Source organism: Canis lupus, chromosome 35 (assembly GCF_003254725.2).
Source record: "Canis lupus dingo isolate Sandy chromosome 35, ASM325472v2, whole genome shotgun sequence".
Classification (NCBI taxonomy): domain Eukaryota; kingdom Metazoa; phylum Chordata; class Mammalia; order Carnivora; family Canidae; genus Canis; species Canis lupus.
The window spans coordinates 4,436,878-4,459,035 of record NC_064277.1 but is presented as its reverse complement, the minus strand read 5'-3'; the positions used below and the strand labels follow the sequence as shown (position 1 = coordinate 4,459,035).

The window sequence follows — 22,158 nt, the reverse complement described above, 5'->3', positions numbered from 1 at the left end:
ACGTCCTCAAGAGGTGTTCCATCTTCTGGAATCCAGAGAATTTCCCAGTATTTCTGCCACTTAGGACTAGTATATTTCCGTTGCCTTTGAGGGTCACCTAACTCAGTGGACGAGAGGATCTGGGCCTTTGAGAGACATCTCAGCCTCCCAACCACCACCTTGTACCATCTGAAGTTTTATTTTATATTTTTTATTTTATTTTTTCCATCCGAAGTTTTAGAATAATTCCAAAATGCTGTAGCTGGCCTTGGGTCTTGCCCCTACCTGCACCATTACCCAGATCTACTACCCAGAGGCATAAATACTAATGAGCCATTAGCATGAAATCATACAATTACTGGGGATTTCAACTGTGAGCTGTTGAGTTGAAACAGGATTCTGACCTCCAAGTCTCAGATCTTTGGGCAAGACACCTCATTAATCTTTCTTGATCTGCATTTCCACAGCGGCACAATGAGGCAACACCGTGCTTCCCACAGGCTTACAAAAAGAATGGCGAGCAGCCTGGGTCACTGTGTATAGGGAATCCAGTGTCAGCCTCAAAATCCGGCTGGCCCCAGGCCTACTCAGATGCTCCACCTTGAGCACAGTAAATCACACACATTTAGACACCTAACTGACTTTACTACATGACTCATGAGCCCGGCAGCACGCCGCCCTCTAGTACCTAGAAAGGAGTGCTGCTGAGCTGCAGGAAAGGAAACGTTTTTAAAGGCTGAAAGGGAGCAGAGAAAAGAAAATCTTTAGCAAAGAATGCATTGTGTTTGGCAAGGTCACCCTCCTAAAAAGAACCAGGAGGGTCAGTCTAGTAGGGACCAGCGGATCCCCTGTTGACCCTTAAAGGTCCCAGGGGGGAGGGGGTGGCCAGGAAGCCGCAGGTGGGGTGGGGGCCGGGTCTTCCTTTGCTGCCCCAGGGCCTGGCCAGAGGGGTCTGTATTTGGGGCCTGTGGTTTTCGTTTTGCCCCAGTTTAAAGCAGCGATCTTTGCGGTTCCCCTGGAAGGGGGAGGGGATGGCCCGAGGCCCTTCCAAGGCTCAACTATTCTTTCCGAAGAAAGCACTTTGTCAGGTGCGTGGGCAGAGCTCCAAGGAGGCCGAGGGTTACGGACGGCGGGACGGGATTTCGAGACGCTGAGCCGCCCGGCTCTGCTCCCAGGTGCGCTCCCAGGTGCGCTCCCAGGTGCGCTTCCCCGCCCGGAAGCCCTCCGCCCTCGGTGCCCCCTTAGGGCACAGCCCCCGACGCAGCGGGGGGCGCCTCGGGCCTTCGCTCCTCCTCCGCCTCCGCCTCCGCCTCCGCCGGGTCGCGCGTCACCCCGGGCGCTGCCCCGCCCCGCCCCGCCCCGCCCCGCCCCCGCTGTCCCGGCCGCAGCGCGTCAGTCATGGCCTTGGCGGGCGCAGTCCGGTGCTGGCGGCTGGGAGCAGGCCCGAGGTGAGCGCCGGGGCCGGGCGGGGGGAGCCGGGGGCCGGGGGGCCGGGGCGGGGGCCCCTCCCTTACCTCGTCGGGGCAGCGCCAGGGCCCCGGGCAGGGCGACGGCGGGCGTCCGGTTCCTCGGGGCGGAGGCGGCCCCCGGCGGCGGGTGCAAGGGCCCGGGGGCTCGTGGGGTCCCCCCGCGGCGGGTGCAAGGGCCCGGGGGCTCGTGGGGGTCCACCCGCGGCACGTGCGAGGTCTCGGGGGCTCGTGGGGATCCCTCCGCGGCGGGTGTAAGGCCCCGGGGGCTCGTGGGGTCCCCCCACGACGGGTGCGAGGCCCCGGGGGCTGGTGGGGGTCCCCCCGCAGCGGGTGCGAGGGCCTGGGGACTCGTGGGGATCCCGCCGCGGCGGGTGTAAGGCCCCGGGGGCTCGTGGGGTCCCCCCACGGCGGGTGCGAGGGCCCGGGGACTCGTGGGGATCCCGCCGCGGCGGGTGTAAGGCCCCGGGGGCTCGTGGGGTCCCCCCACGACGGGTGCGAGGCCCCGGGGGCTGGTGGGGGTCCCCCCGCAGCGGGTGCGAGGGCCCCGGGGACCCATGGGATCCCTCTGTGGCTGGTGCAAGGGCCCGGGGGCTCGTGGGGTCCCCCCGCAGCGGGTGCGAAGGCCCGGGGACTCGTGGGGATCCCGCCGCGGCGGGTGTAAGGCCCCGGGGGCTCGTGGGGTCCCCCCACGGCGGGTGCGAGAGCCCCGGGGGTTCGTGGGGTCCCCCGCGGCGGGTGCGAGGGCCCTGGGGGCTGGGGGGTTCCCCCGCAGCGGGTGTGAGAGCCCCGGGGGCTGGTGCGGTCCCCCCGCAGCGGGTGCGAGAGCCCCAGGGCGGCGGGTGCGAGGCTTCGGGTGCTCGTGGGGTCCCCCCGCGGCGGGTGCGAGGCCCTGGGGGCTCGTGGGCCCAGACGCAAGTGGCCAAAGGAGCTCAGCCCCCCCGGCTCTCCCACCCAGGGCAGAGGCCGCGTGGTCGGGGTGCCGCCCCCGGGGTGCCGCTCAGAGGACGCTCCCCTGTGAGTCCGGCCCCTGTGAGTCGGGCCCCTGTGAGTCCACACGTCCCAGGGTGTGAATGAGCCTCGGAAAGCAGCTCTGCTCAGAGCCAGAAAACCCGGGCGCGCGGTCGTTGGGACGCGGTGGGCTTACGAATGACTTTCTCGATTTTATGAATTAGATGGTTGTGTTTTGTCATTTTTTTAACTCCCTCTGAAAGAAGCTGTATGTCGTGAGAACTTGCGCGCTTGGGCTCTCTTATGGACATTTTGTTCTCCTTTCGTTTTGTCTTGGGAACTTAACGTGCATCATGTGGGATGCAGAGTTCTCCCGTTTTGGAGAAGAACCTGATTCAGTTATTTGATATAGAAATTATTGACGATTTTATCGAGTTGCTAGTATTTCAGAGTTTGATCCTAGGGTTCATTATACTCTGTGAAAAAGTTATATTATTGCAGAGGAAGCGATCCATTAGGTGTGAGCGTTCCGGAGGACTGTATCATTTTAAACCTCATTGATCCCATTAACTCTAACTTATATCTCAGGGTCATTGTGGGGAGCATCTGTTTTTTTGTTTGTGGCCTCGATACCATGCACTGAAATTTTCTCCTCTGCCAACTAAAAAACTACCAGGTTGCACTTGCTGTTTCTGCTCTGCTCCTAGCTGGCTGGTTAAACTTCCCAGGGTGAGTATGTAGTTACGGGGGGTTCAGGGCAGCATCACACACTAGCATCCACAGCAGTTAGACTCCCCCCCTAGGTAGTTCCCCCACCTACCGAGAAGGGGCTCTTTGTCTGGAATGCCAAAAACTGCTCATCTGCTTTCTGAACATTTCTCGTATCTTAACCCATCCTCCCCTCCTTCCGATGTGGGAGAGAAGGCAAAAGAAAAATTAAATTTCCTCACTGCTCACAGCCCACTGACACGTCCTGGCAACAGGCGGATGCCCTTCCTGTAGGAGCCCCGCCGCCTCCGGGCTCAGGCTTTGCTGAGGGCCGCAGGGATCCGAGCCCGAGCCCGACCCTGACCCCAGGACCTGGGAGTCTCCTCTGACATAGAAAAGCCCTTTGGAAACATCCTCTAGCTCCACCCCCAAGATGCAGGTTGGTGACCCCCGCCCAAGCATGGGACCCGCCCATATCCACCTGAAGGGTCTCCTGCATCAGGGTTTATTAGGAATAAGTGACCTTTTCCCAGCAACAGCTGATCCCCTCAAGGTCCTGGAGACCTTGCTTCCAAAATTTCCTTAGAGACCTGCGCTCTCCCTCACCCCCTCCTAACTTGAAACTGTATAATGGGCCACTCCTCGTGACCCCAGGGCAGCTCTTTCTGCCCATGGGTCCTGTCCCTTCTAATAAAACCACATTATTGCACCCAGGATGTCTCAAGAACTCTTTCTTGGCCTTTGGCTCTGAATTCCAACTTCTCTCCTACATCGCTTCCATCTGTATGTTGGGACACACATTTTACTGGACAGAATTGACCTGATAATGGTTTATACTTTGTTCATCAGTGAGAGCAGACAGGGTTTCTAGTCCTTAGAACACAAAGGGCCAGTTTCTGTGCACTTAACCTCTTCAGGCCCAGCGTCCTGCTCACTTCCATCTTGCATGCCTTTCATTTAATTCTTCTTACCTGTGTCAAAATTTACAGGGCCATTCAGGTTCTGGCTTCTTTGGTCAGTAATTTGAATTGCTACAAATACTATGCTGGTTTATAGCTTCCTTTATTTTGAGATTACTACAGTTAGCCTCTGTATTGATTTCATCTTCTAGGGATCATTTTGGAATCCACTGTTGGGGAGGAAGAAGCTTATTCCCCCCTCACAGTCCTTCCAGCTGGATTAACAATCAAATTGGCATGCGACAGATTAACAGGAGAAAATCAAATTTAGTTTCATACTATGGGGAATCCATATAGACGTGAAATTCCAAAGACCGGCAACCTGAGGCCGACAGACTTCTATTTTAAAGCCTCTGTTCAGAGCTAAGGAGAAGAGTAGGGCCCTGAGGATACAAAGCAGAGGCGGGAGACCATTAGCAGAAAGGGGAGAGGAGGTCATGGGAAAACAAAGGTTCTCCCATTATGCAAAAAAAGTTTATTAAATAAGAGGAATCTCTGTTCATGGCCCTCTTCCAGGTACAAGCTCCTCTTTCCAACCTAAACTTGGGCAGTTGGTGGGGAGGCAGAGCTTTTCCTGAATCTTCCGGGCTTTGCTCACTTTTAGCTCAAACTACTCCTCATGCCTAAGTGTCCCATGTTGGGACTGCCTGCCCGTGGCTTCTGCACCACTAACCGTTGGCCGCCAGCTTGTAAAGGGGCGGGTATAGGGAAGGGAACATGTTTCAGGAGAAATAGAACATTTGGGTATGCAAGGATTGGGAACAATTAGAAATCAGTCTTATTTGCAGTTCCCTGCAGATGCAAGCACTTTCACTGCACATGAGCAAAACAGCAATGGGAGCGAGTCAGAAGGATTTTGAGAGTGCGATGAATCAGGTGAAACTGTTGAAGAAGGACCCAGGAAATGAAGTGAAGCTAAAACTCTATGCACTGTATAAGCAGGTAAACATCTGAGGTCTGATGTGATTGAGAGACGTTTTGGGCAGATGGCCCCTCAAATAGATCTGCTGCGTGTTTTACTGAAATGCAGGGTTTGTGCTGCTGCCTTTCCCCTGAACAGTGTATACGTGACAGTTTTCGTATATTGGGCTTTGCAGTATTGTTAAGGCAGGAAGTAACCTATCAGGATCACTCCGGAGTCCAAGAGACTTAAAAGAGGTAACCACCAAATGTGTAGACCGATGAGGGAACAGAGGACAAAGCACATTGACAAGTCCTTGAAACAGGCAGAGGGACCTTCCTCTACGGACTCAACTGCCTCGAGGTTCATACTTCGCTAAGGACAGAAGGCAATCTTAGTCTGACCCCCAGGATCCTGTAAGTCTCCTTTAACATATTATAGAAATTCCTGTAGAAAGTTCCTTTATCTCTACCCCCCAAGATACATGCTGGCGATCATCCCCTAAGCACATGGCCCACGGATACACATCTGAAGGGTCTCATGACTCAGGTTTTATTAGACGGTAATAAGCGACCTTTCCCAACAGTAGCAGCCCCCTCAGGGTCCTGGAAACCTTGCTTTCAAAATTCCTTAGAGGGGACGCTATCCTCACACCCCTCCCAACTCTCAGGTACATAGTCAGCCCCCCATCACAGGCCCGGGGCAGCCGCTCTTCCTGCCCACGGGTCCTGTCCCCACGCTTTAATAAAAATCACCATCTTGCACCAAAGATGTCTCAAGAATTCTTTCTTGGTCGTCAGCTCCAGACCTCACCTGTATTCCAAAACTTCATCACCTGGGAGTTATTATTAATGGCACCATGATCATATAAGAAAACGTTGACGTTCTTATGCACACTACATACGTAGGGGTAAAGTAGTATGGTGTTTGGGATTCACTAAAATGAGCAAAAAAGGAAAGAGAAGGATGGACAAAGGCCCAAAAGTGATAGTTACTGAGTTGGGCTGAGTATTGGGAATTCATTATAATATTCTACTTTGATGTACGTTTGAAAATGTTTGTAACAAAAATTTTTTTTAATATATTTTATTTACTTACTCATGAGAGAGGCAATGACACAAGCAGAGGGAGAAGCAGGCTCCCCATGGGGAACCTGATGCAGGGCTCGATCCCAGGACCTTGGGATCACCCCCGGAGTGGGAGGCAGACGCTCAACCACTGGGCTACCCTGGCGGCCCTATAACAAAAATTTATAACTGAAGTTTTTAAGTTGTAACATCTGTAAAGACCGCATTGGGAAGTCGGCTGGTCTGGGCACCTGCATGTGATGGGCACGAGCCTCCCTTCCTGTTCTCTGGGTGTGTGTCGTGAAGATTTTGACTTTGCTTAGAAAGAGGCCTGGCCTTTGGCCCTGACTTCTAGGAGGTAGTCCCTGAGCCGTCAAAATATCATGCCTGATACGGTCTGTCTGCCCTGAGATTCTAACAGCGTGAGTTAGAGCTGGGGGGAGGAGGGAGGGACGGGGGGGGGGGGGGGGCGGGTTCTGACTGTTTAGCAGGCCCTGCGCATGCGATAGAGCTCCAGATGAGACCCTTGGACTCAGGCAAGACTCCAGTGAGCTTCCCTGGCAGGAGTACTCCCAGGGTGTTGACACACATCCATTCTGGGAGGAGTATTGCCGACCCGACTCCATGGTGGGTGTGGGAAGGACAAGGCCAGGGGCACCACGTTGCCTCCACTTCTCCAGGGCCTGCCTCTTGCGGGGTGACTCTTGTCTCTTTGTCTTTGGAAAGTCTAAGCCACCTCTACTGCTCTTGTTTCTCAAAGCCTCTTTCTTCTTTCCCCCTTTAGCTAATTAGGGAATTCAGAGTTTTTAAATGTGCCTGTTTGGGGCAGCCCGGGTGGCTCAGCAGTTTAGCGTCTGCCTTTCGGCCCAGGGCCTGACCCTGAAGACCTGGGATCGAGTCCCACGTCGGGCTCCCTGCATGGAGCCTGCTTCTCCCTCTGCCTGTGTCTCTGCCCCTCTCTCTCTCTCTCTCTGTGTCTTTCATTCATGAATAAATAAAAATAAAATTCTTAAAAAATAAATAAATGTGCCTAGTTAAGTGGAAAGCAGTTAGATGGGATATTCATCTCAAAACCCTCATTCCACCTACTCTCAAGTAAAATTTCATTGTTTTTATGTCCTACTTGCATAGCCTTCAGTTACGTTTGCAGAGGGCCAGTGGCTCTGGCCCCTGCCCATTCCTACTACCCTACCCCAGTACGCCTCTGTTCACTTAGCAGAAAGCCCACCGCTGAAACAGTGGTATTTTTCTGTACCTCTGAGTGAATGGGCTTACAGAACATACCGTAGGTTTCCACATGTTTGTTGGCTGGTTACTTTTGAAGATAGTTTGCTTGGATATTTTGATTGTGTGTGAAAAATGGGATCATCAATATAACACTAATGAACTATTAGAACTTTTTATAAAATACTTTGCCCAAACCCTTGTCTTGCATTGTTTTCGGATGCAGGCATTTTAACTTACTTTAGGGACTGGTAGCTGATGGCGCATTTGGTCTCTCCAGTCTTTTTTCTGTTGTGGATTTTTAGCAGCAGCATCAAAGAGAGGGGAAAGGGAAAGTTAAGTTGAATTCAAGTATTTTCTGAAAGTGTTTGGGAGGCGAAGGCGCATTCACACCAGATGTGTATTTTATGGATCTTAAATATTTGACACTCTAATTTGCATGGATGTTTGACTGATAGTCACCCTCTCGTTTTCACAGACCACTGAGGGGCCTTGTAATACACCCAGACCAGGTGTGTTTGACTTGATCAATAAGGCCAAGTGGGATGCATGGAATGCTCTTGGCAATCTGCCCAAGGTAAAAAATTTACTTGCTACTTTGCTTTTTATTTTACTTGCTCTACTCCTGAAGGAGGCTAGGTGCTTCTCACTATTAAACCATTGAAGATGGAACCTGTGAGGCCTGGACAGATTCTGTTGAATCAGATCTGTTCTTTCTTCATCGCAAGGTGCTGTTTCTGAGCATCGTAAGTTGCTCAAAATGCTTATTTGTTGACCATGGGCTGGAGCTCCTTGTCCTCTTCTCTTCAGGAAACTGCCAGACAGAACTATGTGGATTTGGTGTCTGATCTGAGTTCGTCTGACTCCTCTAGCCAAGTGAAGCCTGAAGCAGACAGGAAACAACCTGGATATGAAACCCTGGTGGTGACCTCTGAAGACAGCATCACAAAGATCATGATGAACCGGCCCGCCAAAAAGAATGCATTGACCATTCAGGTAACGTGACCTGCCCTGGGAGTTTGTCCTGCTTTTCTTGGTTCCTTCGGTCTATTTTACTCAAAAACTAGTTCCTTCGGTGTATTTTACTCAAAAACTCATTGCTTTTTTTTTTTTCTGATCTCTTGTTTGATTTGTGCAGGAAGATTCGTAACAGTGGCTACTTCATATAACAGAGTTGGGCATTTGTTATTTAGAATTTGTTGACTTCGGGTAGGTTCTATGTGTCCAAAACTTTCCTAGTGACAGAAGCATAAATAAATTAAATTAATATAAATGAAACATATATCTATATAAGAGAATATGTGTAGAAGTTGATATAGACCGTCTCCGGGCTTTGCTCATGTCACTTAGACTGGAGAGTGAGCACTGCTCAAGTTGCATGCACCTTTGTTTTGTACAAGGAGAGGGAGAAAGGAAAGAAGACCTTCATCTTAAATATAACATAACGCAGCTCTGCTTCAAATGAGCTGCTTCACGAGAGCACCTTTGGTCTTTGAATCTTTCATTGAACTAGAATGATAATAAAAATAACCACTTCCACCCCTTCCATTTGAAAAATTATAGGGAATTAATTGGACACTTGGTGCTCATCTACAAGTAAAATTTGAGAGGGCTATAACCTTTCTCGTTGGGTTTATCATCTACATTGTACCAGAAAGAGCATGCTCACTTAAAATAGTGTTAAATAAGAATTTCCTGAAGTTGGCTATGTGCCATTGACTTATAGAACATTCGATTCTCAAAACTTCATTTCCCTTGCCCTTGCCTCATTTCTGTGTAATCATGGTGTTGATGATGATGATGATGATAATGATAGTGATAGTAATAGCCACTACTCTTTACAGAGTGCTGAGTATATGTCAGCACTTTCCACACAGAGGTTTCTTTAATTCCCACAAGGAGCCTACTTTTAATACTATTTAACAATAAAATATTTAGGCTAAGTAGTAACGTGCTCCAATTCACATAACTAATAAGCCAGGAAACCTAAATTGAAACCCTCATATATCATATATCCATCTCCTAATCCCCACTCTTGCCAATTACCCTGTCATGCTGCGTCATCATAACCATAATAATAATGGAGTTATTTTGTCGTTCCCTCCCTCAGTGAATACGATTTCATCTTTACTTGTATATTATGTCAAGTCCAATTTTTTTTCAGTGTCTGCATATCCATAAATATCAAGCCTCTTCATCATTCCCTCCACACTGATGTCTTATCTGAGGTAGATACGGCACCAGTGCATTAAAAGCTATAACAGTGACACATCCAAGATTTTCAGAGACGCTGCTGATTTAAAATATTGAGCCCATTGTCTTTGGCTACCATTACAGTGTCTTGAAATCCCAGCCTTTAACACTTTCTGGACTGCCTGGGACACATGCTCTTTTTTTGAGGTCCCAGCTGAAAAATTGCTTCTTGGAAATCTTTTTCTGGCCTCCTCCCATCCTACCCGTGCTAGACGCATCAGTGCTTCCTCCAATCTATCTGCATGTTAGAGCTCCCCCTCTCTATTAATTCCAAAAGCTCAAGGACTGTGTCTTACTTGTTCACCTTGGGGAGAGGTGAATATATCCCCCAGTGTCCACGAGAGCAGATGGTACATAATACACAGCAAGTAACTGTAAAAGGAATGAAAAGCCTTTTGAGTGTATTGGGCCACCGTTTAGTTTATGTAAATACAACCAGTACAACAGTTGGCACTTGGCAGAGGCCAGGCTGACTGAGTGAGTGAATCCCATGTGATGATTGTCATTTTCAGAGTCCCTTTCTTTTTCTCGTCTCCCCCATTCACATAGATGTATCGGGAAATCATGCTTGCTCTTGAAGCTGCAAGCAAGGATGACTCGACCATAATTGTTTTAACGGGTAAGACATTCTCTTGGATTTTTAAAAATAATTAAATTTCTATTTAGGGGGATTTCCTACCAGATAAGAAATGGAGTAAATAGCCCCAAGGTCTTTTCCAGTACTGAGATACTCTATTCTTTTTAAACTTTTCTTTTTAGTTTTTAATTTTTTCCAAGCTTTCTTACAACAAATTCAGGGAAGTTAGGCTCTATAATTACTCTTATTTTATAGGTGAGAACACTGAAAGGTTAAGTTTTGATAAATAGTGCTTTTACCATAGTTAACTTTTTATATATTCTTCACTTTTGGTTTCCATTTCCTCTTTCATCCAAGCTTTACGTAATAATGATAGTTCCTTAAATTTCCAGAAAGTTTTTGTTTGTTGGTTGGTTGGTTGGTTTTTGGTTTTCCATTTCTGTTATTGATTCCTGGCTTCACTGAATTATAATCAGAAATGATCAGTTCTATTAGATTTACTATTTATTTATTTTGGGTTGGGGATGGGGGTTGGGGAGGAAAGAGAGAGAGAATCTTAAGCAGGCTCCATACCCAGTGCAGGGTTCAATGTGGGGCTTGATCTCAAAATCCTGAGATCATTACCTGAGCTGGACATTCAAGAGTCGGACAGATGCCTAACTGACTGAGCCACTCAGGCACCTCATTAGATTTATTTTTTAAAAATCTATTAAGTTTCCTGTAGTTTGCTCTAAATTGAACTCTCTACCGTCAAGATAAAGAACTGGAAAATGGCCAATTTTAAATATCATCCAGGAACTACTCCAAAATAAATTCATTCTTTTAAAGTATAGAATTAAAAATATATTGATTAGACTTACCTTTCTAATTTATGTTAGGTTCCCTCACTTCTGTTTTTTTCTTCTAATCAATCTCTCTTAGACTGAAAAAAGTAAATTAAAGGCAATTATTGCTATTGTGTTTCTTTCAGTTTCTCCTTCATGTCAAAAAAATTTTTTTTTGCTTTAAAGCAAGTTTTTATTTTTTTTGACACTAAAAGACTTGTGAATGGTTATCCATCATTATAAAATGGTTATCTCTTATCTCGTGTAATGCTTTTTGGCTTGAAGTCAACCTTGTCAAGTATTAATGCCATAACACCTGCTTCAGTACTCTTTGAACTTGACTGGCAAACCTTTACCATCCTTTTGGCTTTTTGTCTTTTTGAATTACTTTTTATAGTCTATGTCTCATAGAACACATTGTTAGATTTTCCCCCCTTTGATCCGATCTGATTGATTGATTGATTGATTGATTTAGTAAAGGACCATTTACCTATTTAGATTTATGTGTATGACAGATCTGTTACATTTTAGTTCTGGGATCTTACATGCTTACTACCTCTAATGCTTCTTTTCACTGTTATTTTTTATTTCATGGTCTGTTTTTATCTTTGTATGTGTTTTATTTCTCATGGTTTGAAAGGTTTTTCTTCTGCTTCTGCTCATTGCTTTTATAGCTTTGTATGGTACCCATCAATATGTCTATCTTGTATTATTCCCCTTGGATAGTGTCTGTTGGTTGCCCCTATAGGGAAGGGATGAGGAAGGTAGCATGCATTTCTCAACACCCCACAGACCTCACTTGCAAGTGTATAGGTCTGTTAAGTAGTGTTCCTTTGTCTTCTAGCATAGAATGTTGCCCCAGAGAAGTTTGGGGCTATTATTACTTTTGTTTTTAGCTCTTTTATAAGATCCCTGCCACCCCCAGAAGACCAGGGGATACGTTCCCATTCTTTTTCTTTTAGATTTATTTGTTTATTCATGATAGACATAGAGGGAGAGAGAGAGGCAGAGACACAGACAGAGGGAGAAGCAGGCTCCATGCAGGGAGCCCGACACGGGACTCGATCCCAGGACTCCAGGATCGCGCCCTTGGCCAAAGGCAGGCGCCAAACCGCTGAGCCACCCAGGGATCCCCAACTTTCCCATTCTTTATCACTTTTTCATAGGACGTGTATCCTGCTAAAACTGATTATCAAGGGCTTGTTTTAAGTTTTCTTTGATAATATCTCTGAATTTTTTTGTTTCAATTGGTCTGTTCTTTTTGAAAGAAATCCTAGTTATAGAAAAGAATTGTCTGGTCTGCTGGGACTATTATCTTCTAGTTTCTCTGAATTCTTAACTCTTGTCTTCTGTTATTTTGCTCACTAGCCTTGATCCTGTACTCCAGTTCCCTGGTTGCATTTTTAGCTTCTAATGCTCCATTTTACAGCTTCTAATGGCATCACTTCTTTGTGGTTGTGGTTTTCTCTCTAGCTTTTTTCCTGAATGCTTCCAGGCGCTTTTCTTCTCTGTCTCTTGTCCATCACTCAACTTGTGTTGAGTTCATGAGAAAGCCCAGCTGTTAACTTTTTATATGTACGTTAAGGACCAGCATCAAAGTGTCAAAGTATTCATAAAATTATTAAAAATAGTATTTATGATAGTATTTGCTCCTGATAGAAATGTAGGGAAAAAAATTAAAGAAAAATTTATATGTAAAAATACTGTGGATAGCAAATATAGCTGTTTCTCAGCTCCCCAAAAGGAACTGTCTAAAGTCTGACTACAAAATATGTCTTCTGAATTTTTCCTTTGAAATTTGCCCTTGAGCACATTTCAGTGTGGTCTCTACCTTTTGATTAGATTCCCCACTCTGACCTTTGTATCATTAAATCCAGGGACATTTTTCAGGCTTCATCTGACTTTCCCTCCTTCTTAAACTCGGTCTTCCCGAGGTTTCTTTGGCACAGCCTGCCCCTTGATCTGTTGTCTCTGATTCCTTTGTAGGTTCATCCTCTGTGTGGCCATCAAAAGCCTGAAGGCTCAGTCCTTAGCATGGTTTTCTTTTCGCTTCTTGCCCTCCCTGGACCCTGCATCCGTGTCCACTCTCCCAACAAAAGTCTACATGCCGGTGCTTCCCCCCTTGGTATCTTGGTATCTGGAGTCCCCAGGGCTCCCAACCTGTGTACCCATGTGACACTTTTTCACAGGTGTCACCTCCCACATCTTTCTCTCTGGAGCTTTTTCAGTGTTCCAGATCACACTGGGTGCCACATCTACCCTGTTCTTGTAGACCAGAATCCTAACATTCATTATTGACCTTGTCCCTCTCTCACTTCCCATGTCCAGTCTAATCCCATTTCACTTCATGAGTATCTCTGAAGTTAGCCCTTTTTTCCATCTCCTCTGCAGTAGTCCAAGCTACCATGGACTCTTGTATGAACTGAAATAAGCCCTAACATATTCCTCCCCCATTTAAAACTTCTTTAGGGGCACCAAGACAATTCAGTGGAAAAAAGAAAAATCTTTTGATAAGTGTTGCCAGAGCAACTAAATATCCAATGGGGGAAAATGAACTTCATCCCCATCTTACACCCTCTACAAAAATTAATTAAAAATTAGTTTAAAAGTTATGTAAGCATAAAACCCAGAAATATAAAGCTTCTAGAAGAAAACAATGTGACCTCTGTGACCTTGAGGTGGGCAGAGATTTCTTGGACAGGACACAAAAAGCACTAACTAACCGTAAAAGTAACTTTACAACTTAGACTTCATCAGAATTTAAAACATCTGCTTATCAAAGACAATAGTAAGAAAATGAATATACAAGTACTACAGGCTAGGGCAGGGGGAATATTTGCTATACGTAAATCTGATTAAGGATTAATATACACAATATATAAAGAACTCCTTAGAAAGCAATAAGAACAACAATCAGATGTAAAAGCTAAAGGACTTAGACACTTCATAAAAGGAGACACACAGATTGCCAATTAACACATGAAAAGATGCTCACTATCATTGGCCGTCAAAAAACAAATTAAATGCACGAGATATTTCACCCAGTAGAGTGACTAAAATCTAAAAGATAATACAAAATATTGGTAATGATGTGGAGCAACTGGAACCTCTACACGTATCTAATAGGAGATCACTTCTGAAAACTGTTGGCAGTGTTTTATGGAGTGAAACATAGTGGTGTATCAATCCGCTCCTGAGCAATTACTTCAGATAAATTAAGCGTGTATCCACAGAATGCTTTGTAACCCAATTCACAGTAGCTAAAAACAATTCAGATGTCCATAAAGAAAGTGTTGACTCGTCATACAGTGGAATACTACTCAGCAATATAAAAGAATGAAGAACTGATATGAGAATATAGGTGAATCTTTAAGACCTGGTTCAGCAAAGAGCACACAGACACAACAGCACATATTAGAGGATTCGGTTTATAGAATTTCTAAAATAGACAAAAGTATTCTGTGGTGACTGAAGTCAGAAGGTAGTTGTACTAGGGCAGGGTGGGGGTGGGATGGCTGGAAAGGAGCTGCAGGGAATTTTCTGGGATGGTAGAAATGGTCTACATCTTGTTTCAGATGGTGATCACACAGGTATTTGCAGCCATCAAAAATCACTGAACCAAGCGTTTAAAACTGGTGTTCTTATATGTAAATTATGCTTTAACACAAAACACCTTCAGTGGCTCTTAGAATAAAAGTCAAAACTTCATGGGTCAGCAAAACCCCACACAGTCCGTCCTGCTTGTCCTCATCCTCCACTGGCTTCCCCTCTGGCTTTTTCTGCTGTGGCACACTGGCCAGAGTCCCCACCTTCACAGGACCTTTGCACATGCTGTTCCCTCTGCATGAACTCTTTCTAACCCTCTTCTTCTAGCTAACATTGCCCGTCCTTCAGCTCTCAGTTCAGTTGTTCCCTCCTTAGGAACATCCCTCCCTAAACTGCCTGATGAGAACAAATCCCCTGTTACATACCCTCGTGCCATCATCAAATACTTCTTTGTATCAGAGTTGCATTCTCCACATTTGCAGTGTATGCTTTTAAATCAATGTCCAGCCTACTTACTAGTCTATAAGTTAGGACAGGAGCCCTAGCTGGCTCACCAGTGTACTCCCAGTGCGTGCCGTAGAGCCTGGCACACAGTACATACTCAGTCATTACAGAACGAATGAATTGTGAATCTGTTGATTCTATTTACAGGAAATGGTGACTATTACTCTAGTGGGAATGATCTGATGAATTTCATGAATATTCCCCCTGGTGAAATGGAGAAGGAAGCTAAAAATGGTGCCATCTTACTGAGGTAAGAGTGACATTTGTCTGATGCCAGAGAGCTCATTCTTACTCATCAAAGTGTGATTTAGTCCAGAAGAAGTAAGATAAATGCTTCTGTGTGTTAGTGTAATTAATGTGTCTTTGGACAAGCATATTTCTCCAGACTGCCCCTGTCAATATGTGGGCATTGATTCTATCACTTTAACTTCTGTTACCCGTTCAGCCTGCTGCTCCACAGGAGATTCGATTGCAAAGCACTAAAGTAAACTACAGTTATAAAAAAAGTTCTCTCATAATGAAGCAAGCAGAGCGATTTAGCAAATTCTCATTTGGCCAGAGGAATGCATGATTTCCATGACTGCTGGTAACGGGACAGGTGAAATAGTCTCAGCATAGAGGTCACGAAGGCCTCTCTCTTCCTAATTCATTTTGCCCTACAAGGTTTCGAATTCCCACTGAGCTATAATATTGTAGCATATACTCAGCCAGCCATCCTAATCTTGAAGTCTGCGACTGACAGCCCTGACCAGGCTGCCCAGAATGCGCGACTGAGCCACGGTCAAGCTTATAGGACCCACTGTGTAAGCTTCCATCAAATGCCATTCAGATGGGTGTCCAGCCTGGCCAGAGTTTATTTCAGACCCATGCTGTCTTGCTTGTGCTTCAGTCATATGCTTTGGGACATTTAAATGCGGTTTTGTATTTCCATTTCTGTAGGGATTTTGTAGGCTGTTTTATAGATTTTCCTAAGCCTCTGGTTGCAGTGATAAATGGTCCAGCCATAGGAATCTCCGTCACCATTCTCGGGCTATTCGATCTTGTGTATGCTTCCGACAGGGTAAGTCAGCCCCCAGAAACTTACTGACTCACGAAGTAAAAATGAGGTCCTCTGAATTCTCTTTTGTTGTTGCTAGTAGTAAACAGATTATATAATTTATAGTAGAATAGACTAAATTTTGATTTTTCCCAAAGAATTACTCTAATTTAATTCAACGTGTCTTATTTGTCCTTCATTATTAACTTGGGTTTTCCTAAACACCAATATGGTTGTGAACATTGTCCCAACTATTTTGGTTCTATATTCTAATCAAATTATGTAACAGTCACTCAACTTTTGGTTTTCCAATTAATCTGAAATGGGAGATCTGGAAAGCTTGTTATGGTCGGGAAATAGCATTTTTTCATGTTCTGCAAGTGGATAATGTGATACTTTATTCCAAGTAAACAAATTGTGGACTTTAAAATTTTAGAGTATTTGAATTTTTTTAATAAGAAGGGACTTCCAAGCCCTCACTCCCTTCTATGCAAATAAGTAAACTGAAGTTCAAGTTACTTCCCTGAACAGTTTAGCCTTGGGTTCACCACTGAATTGCATTGATTCTAGTTTCTGTTCTTCTGGTAGTATTAATGTATGTCATAGTAGAAAATAAAATGTTGAAAAATCTGGAAAAGCATACAGAAAAGGGTAAAGTTGAAAATCCCTTCTTATCTTACCACTCAGAGATAATCAGTCCCTTGACTCCTGGAACCCTAGGCTCTCTGCAGTTCTGTCGTTATGATCAAAGATGTGATGACCATTTGTCTCAGAAATTTTACTCTAGATTTTTTACTATGGAACTAAGAACCACTTGTAGGGTTATCAGATTCTTAGAGTACTTTTTGCTTATGCAGTGGTAAAATTTCCTGCTCTACAACCTTGTGGGAAACATTCGGTTTTTGCCACTGAAGAGATTCCTGGTTTCATTTGGAGATGTTTTCCCCACTGATAGACATAACCATATTTTAAGATTCTTATCTCTTGGGTTCGTTTTTTGTTTGTTTTTGTTTTTGTTTTGTTCTTTTGCTGGATTCAGTTTGATTGGATTGGGCATGTTGTTAGACCTAATTGTTTTTAATAATTGTCCCATGAAAACATCAACTAAGATTCTAGGGGCCAGGCTGCCTAACCTTCATAGATGGAAGTTTCTGCTCATGTGAGAGGACTGATTGATCAACCAGTCTTGACCAGGGGTGGGGGTGGGGTTGGGAGTTCCAGACTTAAACGTGGGGGTCTCATTCTCCAGTACTTAGAGAGCAAACATATCATCCTATTTGAATATTGTCCTGATTCTCCCTCAGAATTAAAAATGACTGTCACATGTGTCTTCTTTTTCAAGGTTCCTAGGACTTCTGTCCTATGATACAAATTGGAATTGAAATTGAAAGAGAACACACATAGATCATTTAAATGCTGAAAGATTTGGCCCAGAGTAAAATATTTGACAAACAGTGACCACTTATAAGAGTTCACCCAACTGAATTAAACCAAGGTTCAATTTAAAATCAGAAAAAGACACAGAAGAAAGAACCTGTGAAGAAGAATGCATTTTATAGGATTTATCATTGACTTCATAAACAGATACCATATTGAATGTGGATTAACACTCATATAATTGAATCCTTCTTTATTATGGGCGGTAGTTAACAATGCCTATTAGTTTCCTTGTCGGCAAATTGTGCATTTTCCCTACGAGGTAATAAAAGGGTGGACATCTTAAAAATTATAAATACTTGAGAACTCACCACATACAGGGCGCTCTGTTGATGCACATTATGCATATTCGCTTAATATACCAGCAGCCCCGTAAGATAGCTACTTTTGTCTCCATCTTATAGAGTTTGCTATGGCAGAAAGAAGTTAAAAAGCTCCCAGAGTCACCAAGCAGTCTGATGCCACAGCCTAACACTTAATTACATCTACTGTTTCTGAAAATAAAAGCTAAATGCTTACTTATAAGGATGATTATAAATAAGTTAAATGCGGTTTACTATCAGTTTTTCACATACCTGTCTGCGGCCCTTAGCTATGGCTGGTGTTTCCTTTCAATTTCCCACTTACACGCCTTAGGCTGTGACTTCTCAGTATGTCCTGACTTCTCAGTATATCTTCTTGAATAAACTTTCTTTGAGGAGGAAATGATAGGTGACATTAGTAACTTTTTATTTTACATTTTTGTTTTCGTTTATATACTACATACATTATATATTTATGTCTTCTAACAATATTCATTAAGAAATAGCACCACATCTGATTATGGGAAGTGAAGTCTGAATGTTCTGTGTACATATTATCAATTACCAATTAATTTCCTTTCATAAAGACTTGTCATTCGTCAAGAAATACACAAAAATATTTGTTAAAAAAATTCGGGGGGACACTCCTGGGTGGCACAGTCAGTTGAGCTTCTAACTTGGCTTCCAGTTTAGGTCATGATCTAGGGATCATGATCCCAAGGCTCCATACTCAGCAAGGAGTCTGCTTAGAGTTTCTCCCTCTGCCCCTCCCCATTCCCTTCCCTCCCTCTCTCTCAAATAAGTGAATAAATCTTTTTTAAAAAGCAAAACAAAAACAAAGGACACCTGAGTAGCTCGGTTGGTTCAGCATCCAGCTCTTGATCTCAGCTCAAGTCTTGATCTCAGGGTTATGAGATCAAGCCTAGCAGTGGGCTCCGTTCTAGGCACTGAGTCTACTTAAAAACAAACCCAAAAACTAAAGATGGCTCTATAGTCTAAATAACCAATATTGAAATAGATTCTACTGTTTAAAGCCAATTTAATAACCTCTCTGAGGTAAAATCAAGACAGATGACAGAATGAGGAAACAATTTTCCAATTGGTATAATAAAGGCTAATCTCTCTAATATATTTTTTAAAATACAATTATAAAGCAATAGATCAACAACTTAGTGTAAAAATGGGCAATGGGGAGGAATATATAGCCCACAGAAAATTAAGTATAAATGGCCCTTTACAACATAGGAGAAAGGCCCTATCAAGAAAATTACTTGCAACCAGAATATGTAAAGAACCACAACTCGATAATAAAAAGACAACCAATCTAACTTTAAAATAGTGGACAAAGTATTATAATGGTTACTTCACCAAAGAAGTTAAATAAAAAAAGATAAAAAGCACATGAAAGGATGCTCAATGTCATTAGTCGTTACAGAAATGTAAATTAAAACCACAGGATACTACTAACACCTCCTGGGATGGTTCAAGTTAAACAACTGACAGTAACAAGGTTCCCTGAGGATGTGGAACAACCGGGACTCATCCACTACTGGGAGGAGTGGTCAACGATGCACACGTTGGAAATTGTTTGGGCTGCTTCTTCTAAGGTTTTTTTTTTTTTTTTTTTTTTTAATTAATTTATTTTTTTTTCTTCTAAAGTTTTAAACCACATTTTGCCACACAACCCAGCAATTCCACCCCTCAGTATTTACCCAAGAGAATTGAAAGCACAATCATGCAGAGACCTGTATACAGATTTTCATTAGCGGTCTTAGTCATCCTAGCCAACCTACTGGAAATAACACCAGTGGCTTCAACTGGTGAGTGGATAGACGAATTGTGATGTCCGTGTGATGAATTCTACTCAGAAATGACAAGGAACAAGCTACTAATACAACAGCATGGTGATTCTCAGAAAGTCTTAATGCCAAAGACCAAAGGCTACCGAATGTATGATTCTGTTTATACTACATTCTAGAGAAGGCAAAAAGAGGGACAGAAAACAGATCAGTGGTGGTTTGGGGGTGACAGGAATGGGTGGACTGCAGAGGGCACGAGGAGCCCTTTGGGGTGATCTAGATACTCTACATCTTGATGAGGTGCTGGTTAAGTAAGTGTACATTTGTTAAAACCCACCAAGCTGCGTATTTAAGAGTGAATGGTGTGTATATATCGTACCACAACACTCCTACTTTAAAAAAAAAAAAAAGTTCCTCACTTAAGCATTGTGAGGATATATACAAATAATTATTTTTAAAAATCACATACAGAAAGTAATTTTCTTTTCTTTTCTTTTTCTCCAAATAGGCAACATTTCACACTCCTTTTACTCACCTGGGCCAAAGTCCAGAAGGATGTTCCTCCTATACTTTTCCCAAGATAATGGGCCAAGCCAAGGTAGCTTTTGGAAACCTTAAAAATAAGTTGTAATAAGTAACTTCTGGGGGCGCCTGGGTGGCTCAGTCTGTTAAGCATCTGGGGATTCTTGATTTCGACTCAGGTCATGGTCTCAGGGTCCTGGGATCTAGTCCCATGTCGCGCAACATGCTCAGTGGGAGTTTGCTTGAGGATTTTCTCTCGCTCTCCCCTCCCCACTTGCACTCTCTCTCTCAAGTAAATAAATAAATCTTTTTTAAAAAATAAGTAACCTCTGTGCCAAAAGCAATTCTGTATTCTCTTTTCCTTGACAATATAGACAGAAGAAGAGTGAGTTATTTGCTCAACTCTAAAAATGTCAAGTATAGAAGAGTTAGGCTATGGGAAGTATCTAATATGAGGGAAAATTAGAAACTCTCCACAACTCCTCAAACAAAGATCTGCTCTTGCAGCTGGGTGCCTGGTGCCTCATCCTCCACTGCTGTGTGGCATTAATCATTAAAGGACCAGGGCTGGGGCACCTGGGTGGCTCAGTGTTTGGGCATCTGCCTTTGGCTTGGGTCATCATCCCAGGGTCCTGGGATCAAGCCCCATGCCTGGCTCTGTGCTCAGCAGGGAGCCTGCTTCTCCCTCTCCCTCTGCTTCTCACCCTGCTTGTGTTCTCTTTCTTTATCAAATAAATAAAATCTTTAAAAAAAAAAAAAGACCATGAGGAAACTTCCCTCTGTTTCCTAAAAGCCCCTAGTTCTGAGGTTAACTGACTTGTGTATCATTAAGTTAGTGTCTTAATCTTGCTTTTCTTTGCAGGCAGCAGAGATGCTCATGTTTGGAAAGAAGTTAACAGCTAGAGAAGCCTGTGCTCAAGGACTTGTTACTGAAGTTTTTCCCGATAGCACTTTTCAGAAAGAAGTTTGGACCAGGCTGAAAGCATATTCAAAACTCCCCCGAAATGTTAGTGTTGGTTTTTGGTTTTTGGTTTTGGTTTTGTTTTTTCCTAGTAGAAATGGAAATAATTTCTTTGCCTTAAGAAAATAAGCATTTTAAAAAACAAGATATACCTTGGTAGGCTTTAAGCACATCTCAATTTGAGATTAAAAATAACTGTTACAGAAAAAAAAAATAACTGTTACAATGTTAGAAGTACTGATTTTCATTCAAGTTCTCAAATAAGCAGTTCATTTTTCTGATATGTATGAAGGCAGAGGGGCGGTCCTTTCTGGAGGTAACTTTGAGGAGAATGATAAGCCGTATGTGCCTGTGCCGAACACTTTCATTCTTGAATCCAGATGAGAAGCTGGATAGGTTGACTTTTAGGAGATTCTTAGCGTGTATCACTTTCATTTTTACAAGTGATAAACTCGCGACTAACTGCTCTGGTATTATTTCTGCTCAAAATGTGGTCCCGGAACCAGAAGCTTTAGCATCTATCTGGGGCTTTTTAGAAATGTGTGACCCCAGGCCCTATCCCGCATCTACCGAGAAGGTCTGTATGCACATTAAAGTTTGAGAAGCACTGCCCAACGTTACACGTACATCTGAAGGCACAACAGAATTACATGATCAATGGAGAAACAAAAATCAGAACTATCGAATAATCCCACTCCCGTTAGAATGCCTCTTGACCTCACTGTTGGTTTTGTGTTTTCAGACCTTGCATATTTCCAAACAGAGCATCAGAAATCTTGAGAAAGAAAAGCTACATGCTGTTAACGCAGAAGAAAACAGCGTCCTCCAGGAAAGGTGGCTGTCAGACGAATGCATAAATGCAGTCATGAGCTTCTTATCCCGGAAGGCCAAACTGTGAAGCCTATTCTAGAAGAGTTAAGCATTTCAAAGAATGGGATATGCTATCATTTCTGATTTCTAATACTTGAACTAAATAAACCGTGCCTTTCTTCAGTGCTAAAATACCACTTATGATTATCATATACCACTAGCACAAATTATGTACAACATAAATAAATTAATTAATTAAATAAATAAAAATTAAAAAAAATATGTACAACAAGCTTTAAGAATTTACATAGGATTTCAGTCATAGGGAGTCT

The 22,158-nt window shown here is 43.8% G+C and overlaps 2 protein-coding genes across 13 annotated transcripts in view; one reads left to right on the top strand and one right to left on the bottom strand.

The window, feature by feature from the left end:
* The first annotated feature begins 1,311 nt into the window (after window positions 1–1,311).
* ECI2 (enoyl-CoA delta isomerase 2) lies at window positions 1,312–22,118 on the top strand. 6 transcript variants are annotated; one of them, XM_025445670.3, is made up of 11 exons: window positions 1,331–1,427; window positions 2,985–3,125; window positions 4,852–5,005; window positions 7,734–7,832; window positions 8,066–8,251; window positions 10,058–10,127; window positions 15,107–15,209; window positions 15,899–16,019; window positions 20,042–20,131; window positions 20,918–21,061; window positions 21,759–22,118. In XM_025445670.3, exons 3-11 carry the CDS (start codon window positions 4,862–4,864, stop codon window positions 21,912–21,914), a joined length of 1,113 nt encoding a protein of 370 aa, XP_025301455.1. In that variant the 5' UTR covers window positions 1,331–1,427; window positions 2,985–3,125; window positions 4,852–4,861; the 3' UTR covers window positions 21,915–22,118. The 6 variants fall into 6 exon arrangements, with proteins under 6 accessions (XP_025301449.1, XP_025301455.1, XP_025301463.1 ...); XM_025445678.3 differs by having other exon boundaries at window positions 1,337–1,427; window positions 3,073–3,125; XM_035710514.2 differs by having other exon boundaries at window positions 1,337–1,427; window positions 4,862–5,005.
* The window catches only part of LOC112659204 (uncharacterized protein C6orf201 homolog), a 31,356-nt gene continuing 17,519 nt past the window's right edge, over window positions 8,322–22,158 (bottom strand). Inside the window, exons 4-8 of one of the 7 annotated variants that reach the window (XR_003136272.3) lie at window positions 18,008–18,123; window positions 10,946–11,007; window positions 10,385–10,546; window positions 9,805–9,880; window positions 8,322–8,490 (exon numbers count right to left, since the gene is read on the bottom strand). Coding sequence is in view for 1 of the 7 variants with exons in the window: in XM_025445726.3 (XP_025301511.3) it covers window positions 18,025–18,123 (99 nt within the window). In the remaining 6 variants the exon portion in view is untranslated. The remainder of the gene's footprint in view (window positions 8,491–9,804; window positions 9,881–10,384; window positions 10,547–10,945; window positions 11,008–18,007; window positions 18,124–22,158) is intronic. The other 6 variants (XR_003136274.3, XR_003136275.3, XR_003136268.3 and 3 more) reach the window with 6 other exon arrangements.

What these genes read in the sequence shown, in the direction of transcription:
- ECI2 (XM_025445664.3), top strand. Translation starts at nt 1,378, where the DNA reads ATGGCCTTGGCGGGCGCAGTCCGGTGCTGGCGGCTGGGAGCAGGCCCG. An exon ending in CGGCTGGGAGCAGGCCCGAG is followed by an intron (nt 1,428 to 4,851) that starts GTGAGCGCCGGG and finishes TCTTATTTGCAG; the next exon opens with TTCCCTGCAGATGCAAGCAC. An exon ending in AGATAATGGGCCAAGCCAAG is followed by an intron (nt 20,132 to 20,917) that starts GTAGCTTTTGGA and finishes TTTTCTTTGCAG; the next exon opens with GCAGCAGAGATGCTCATGTT.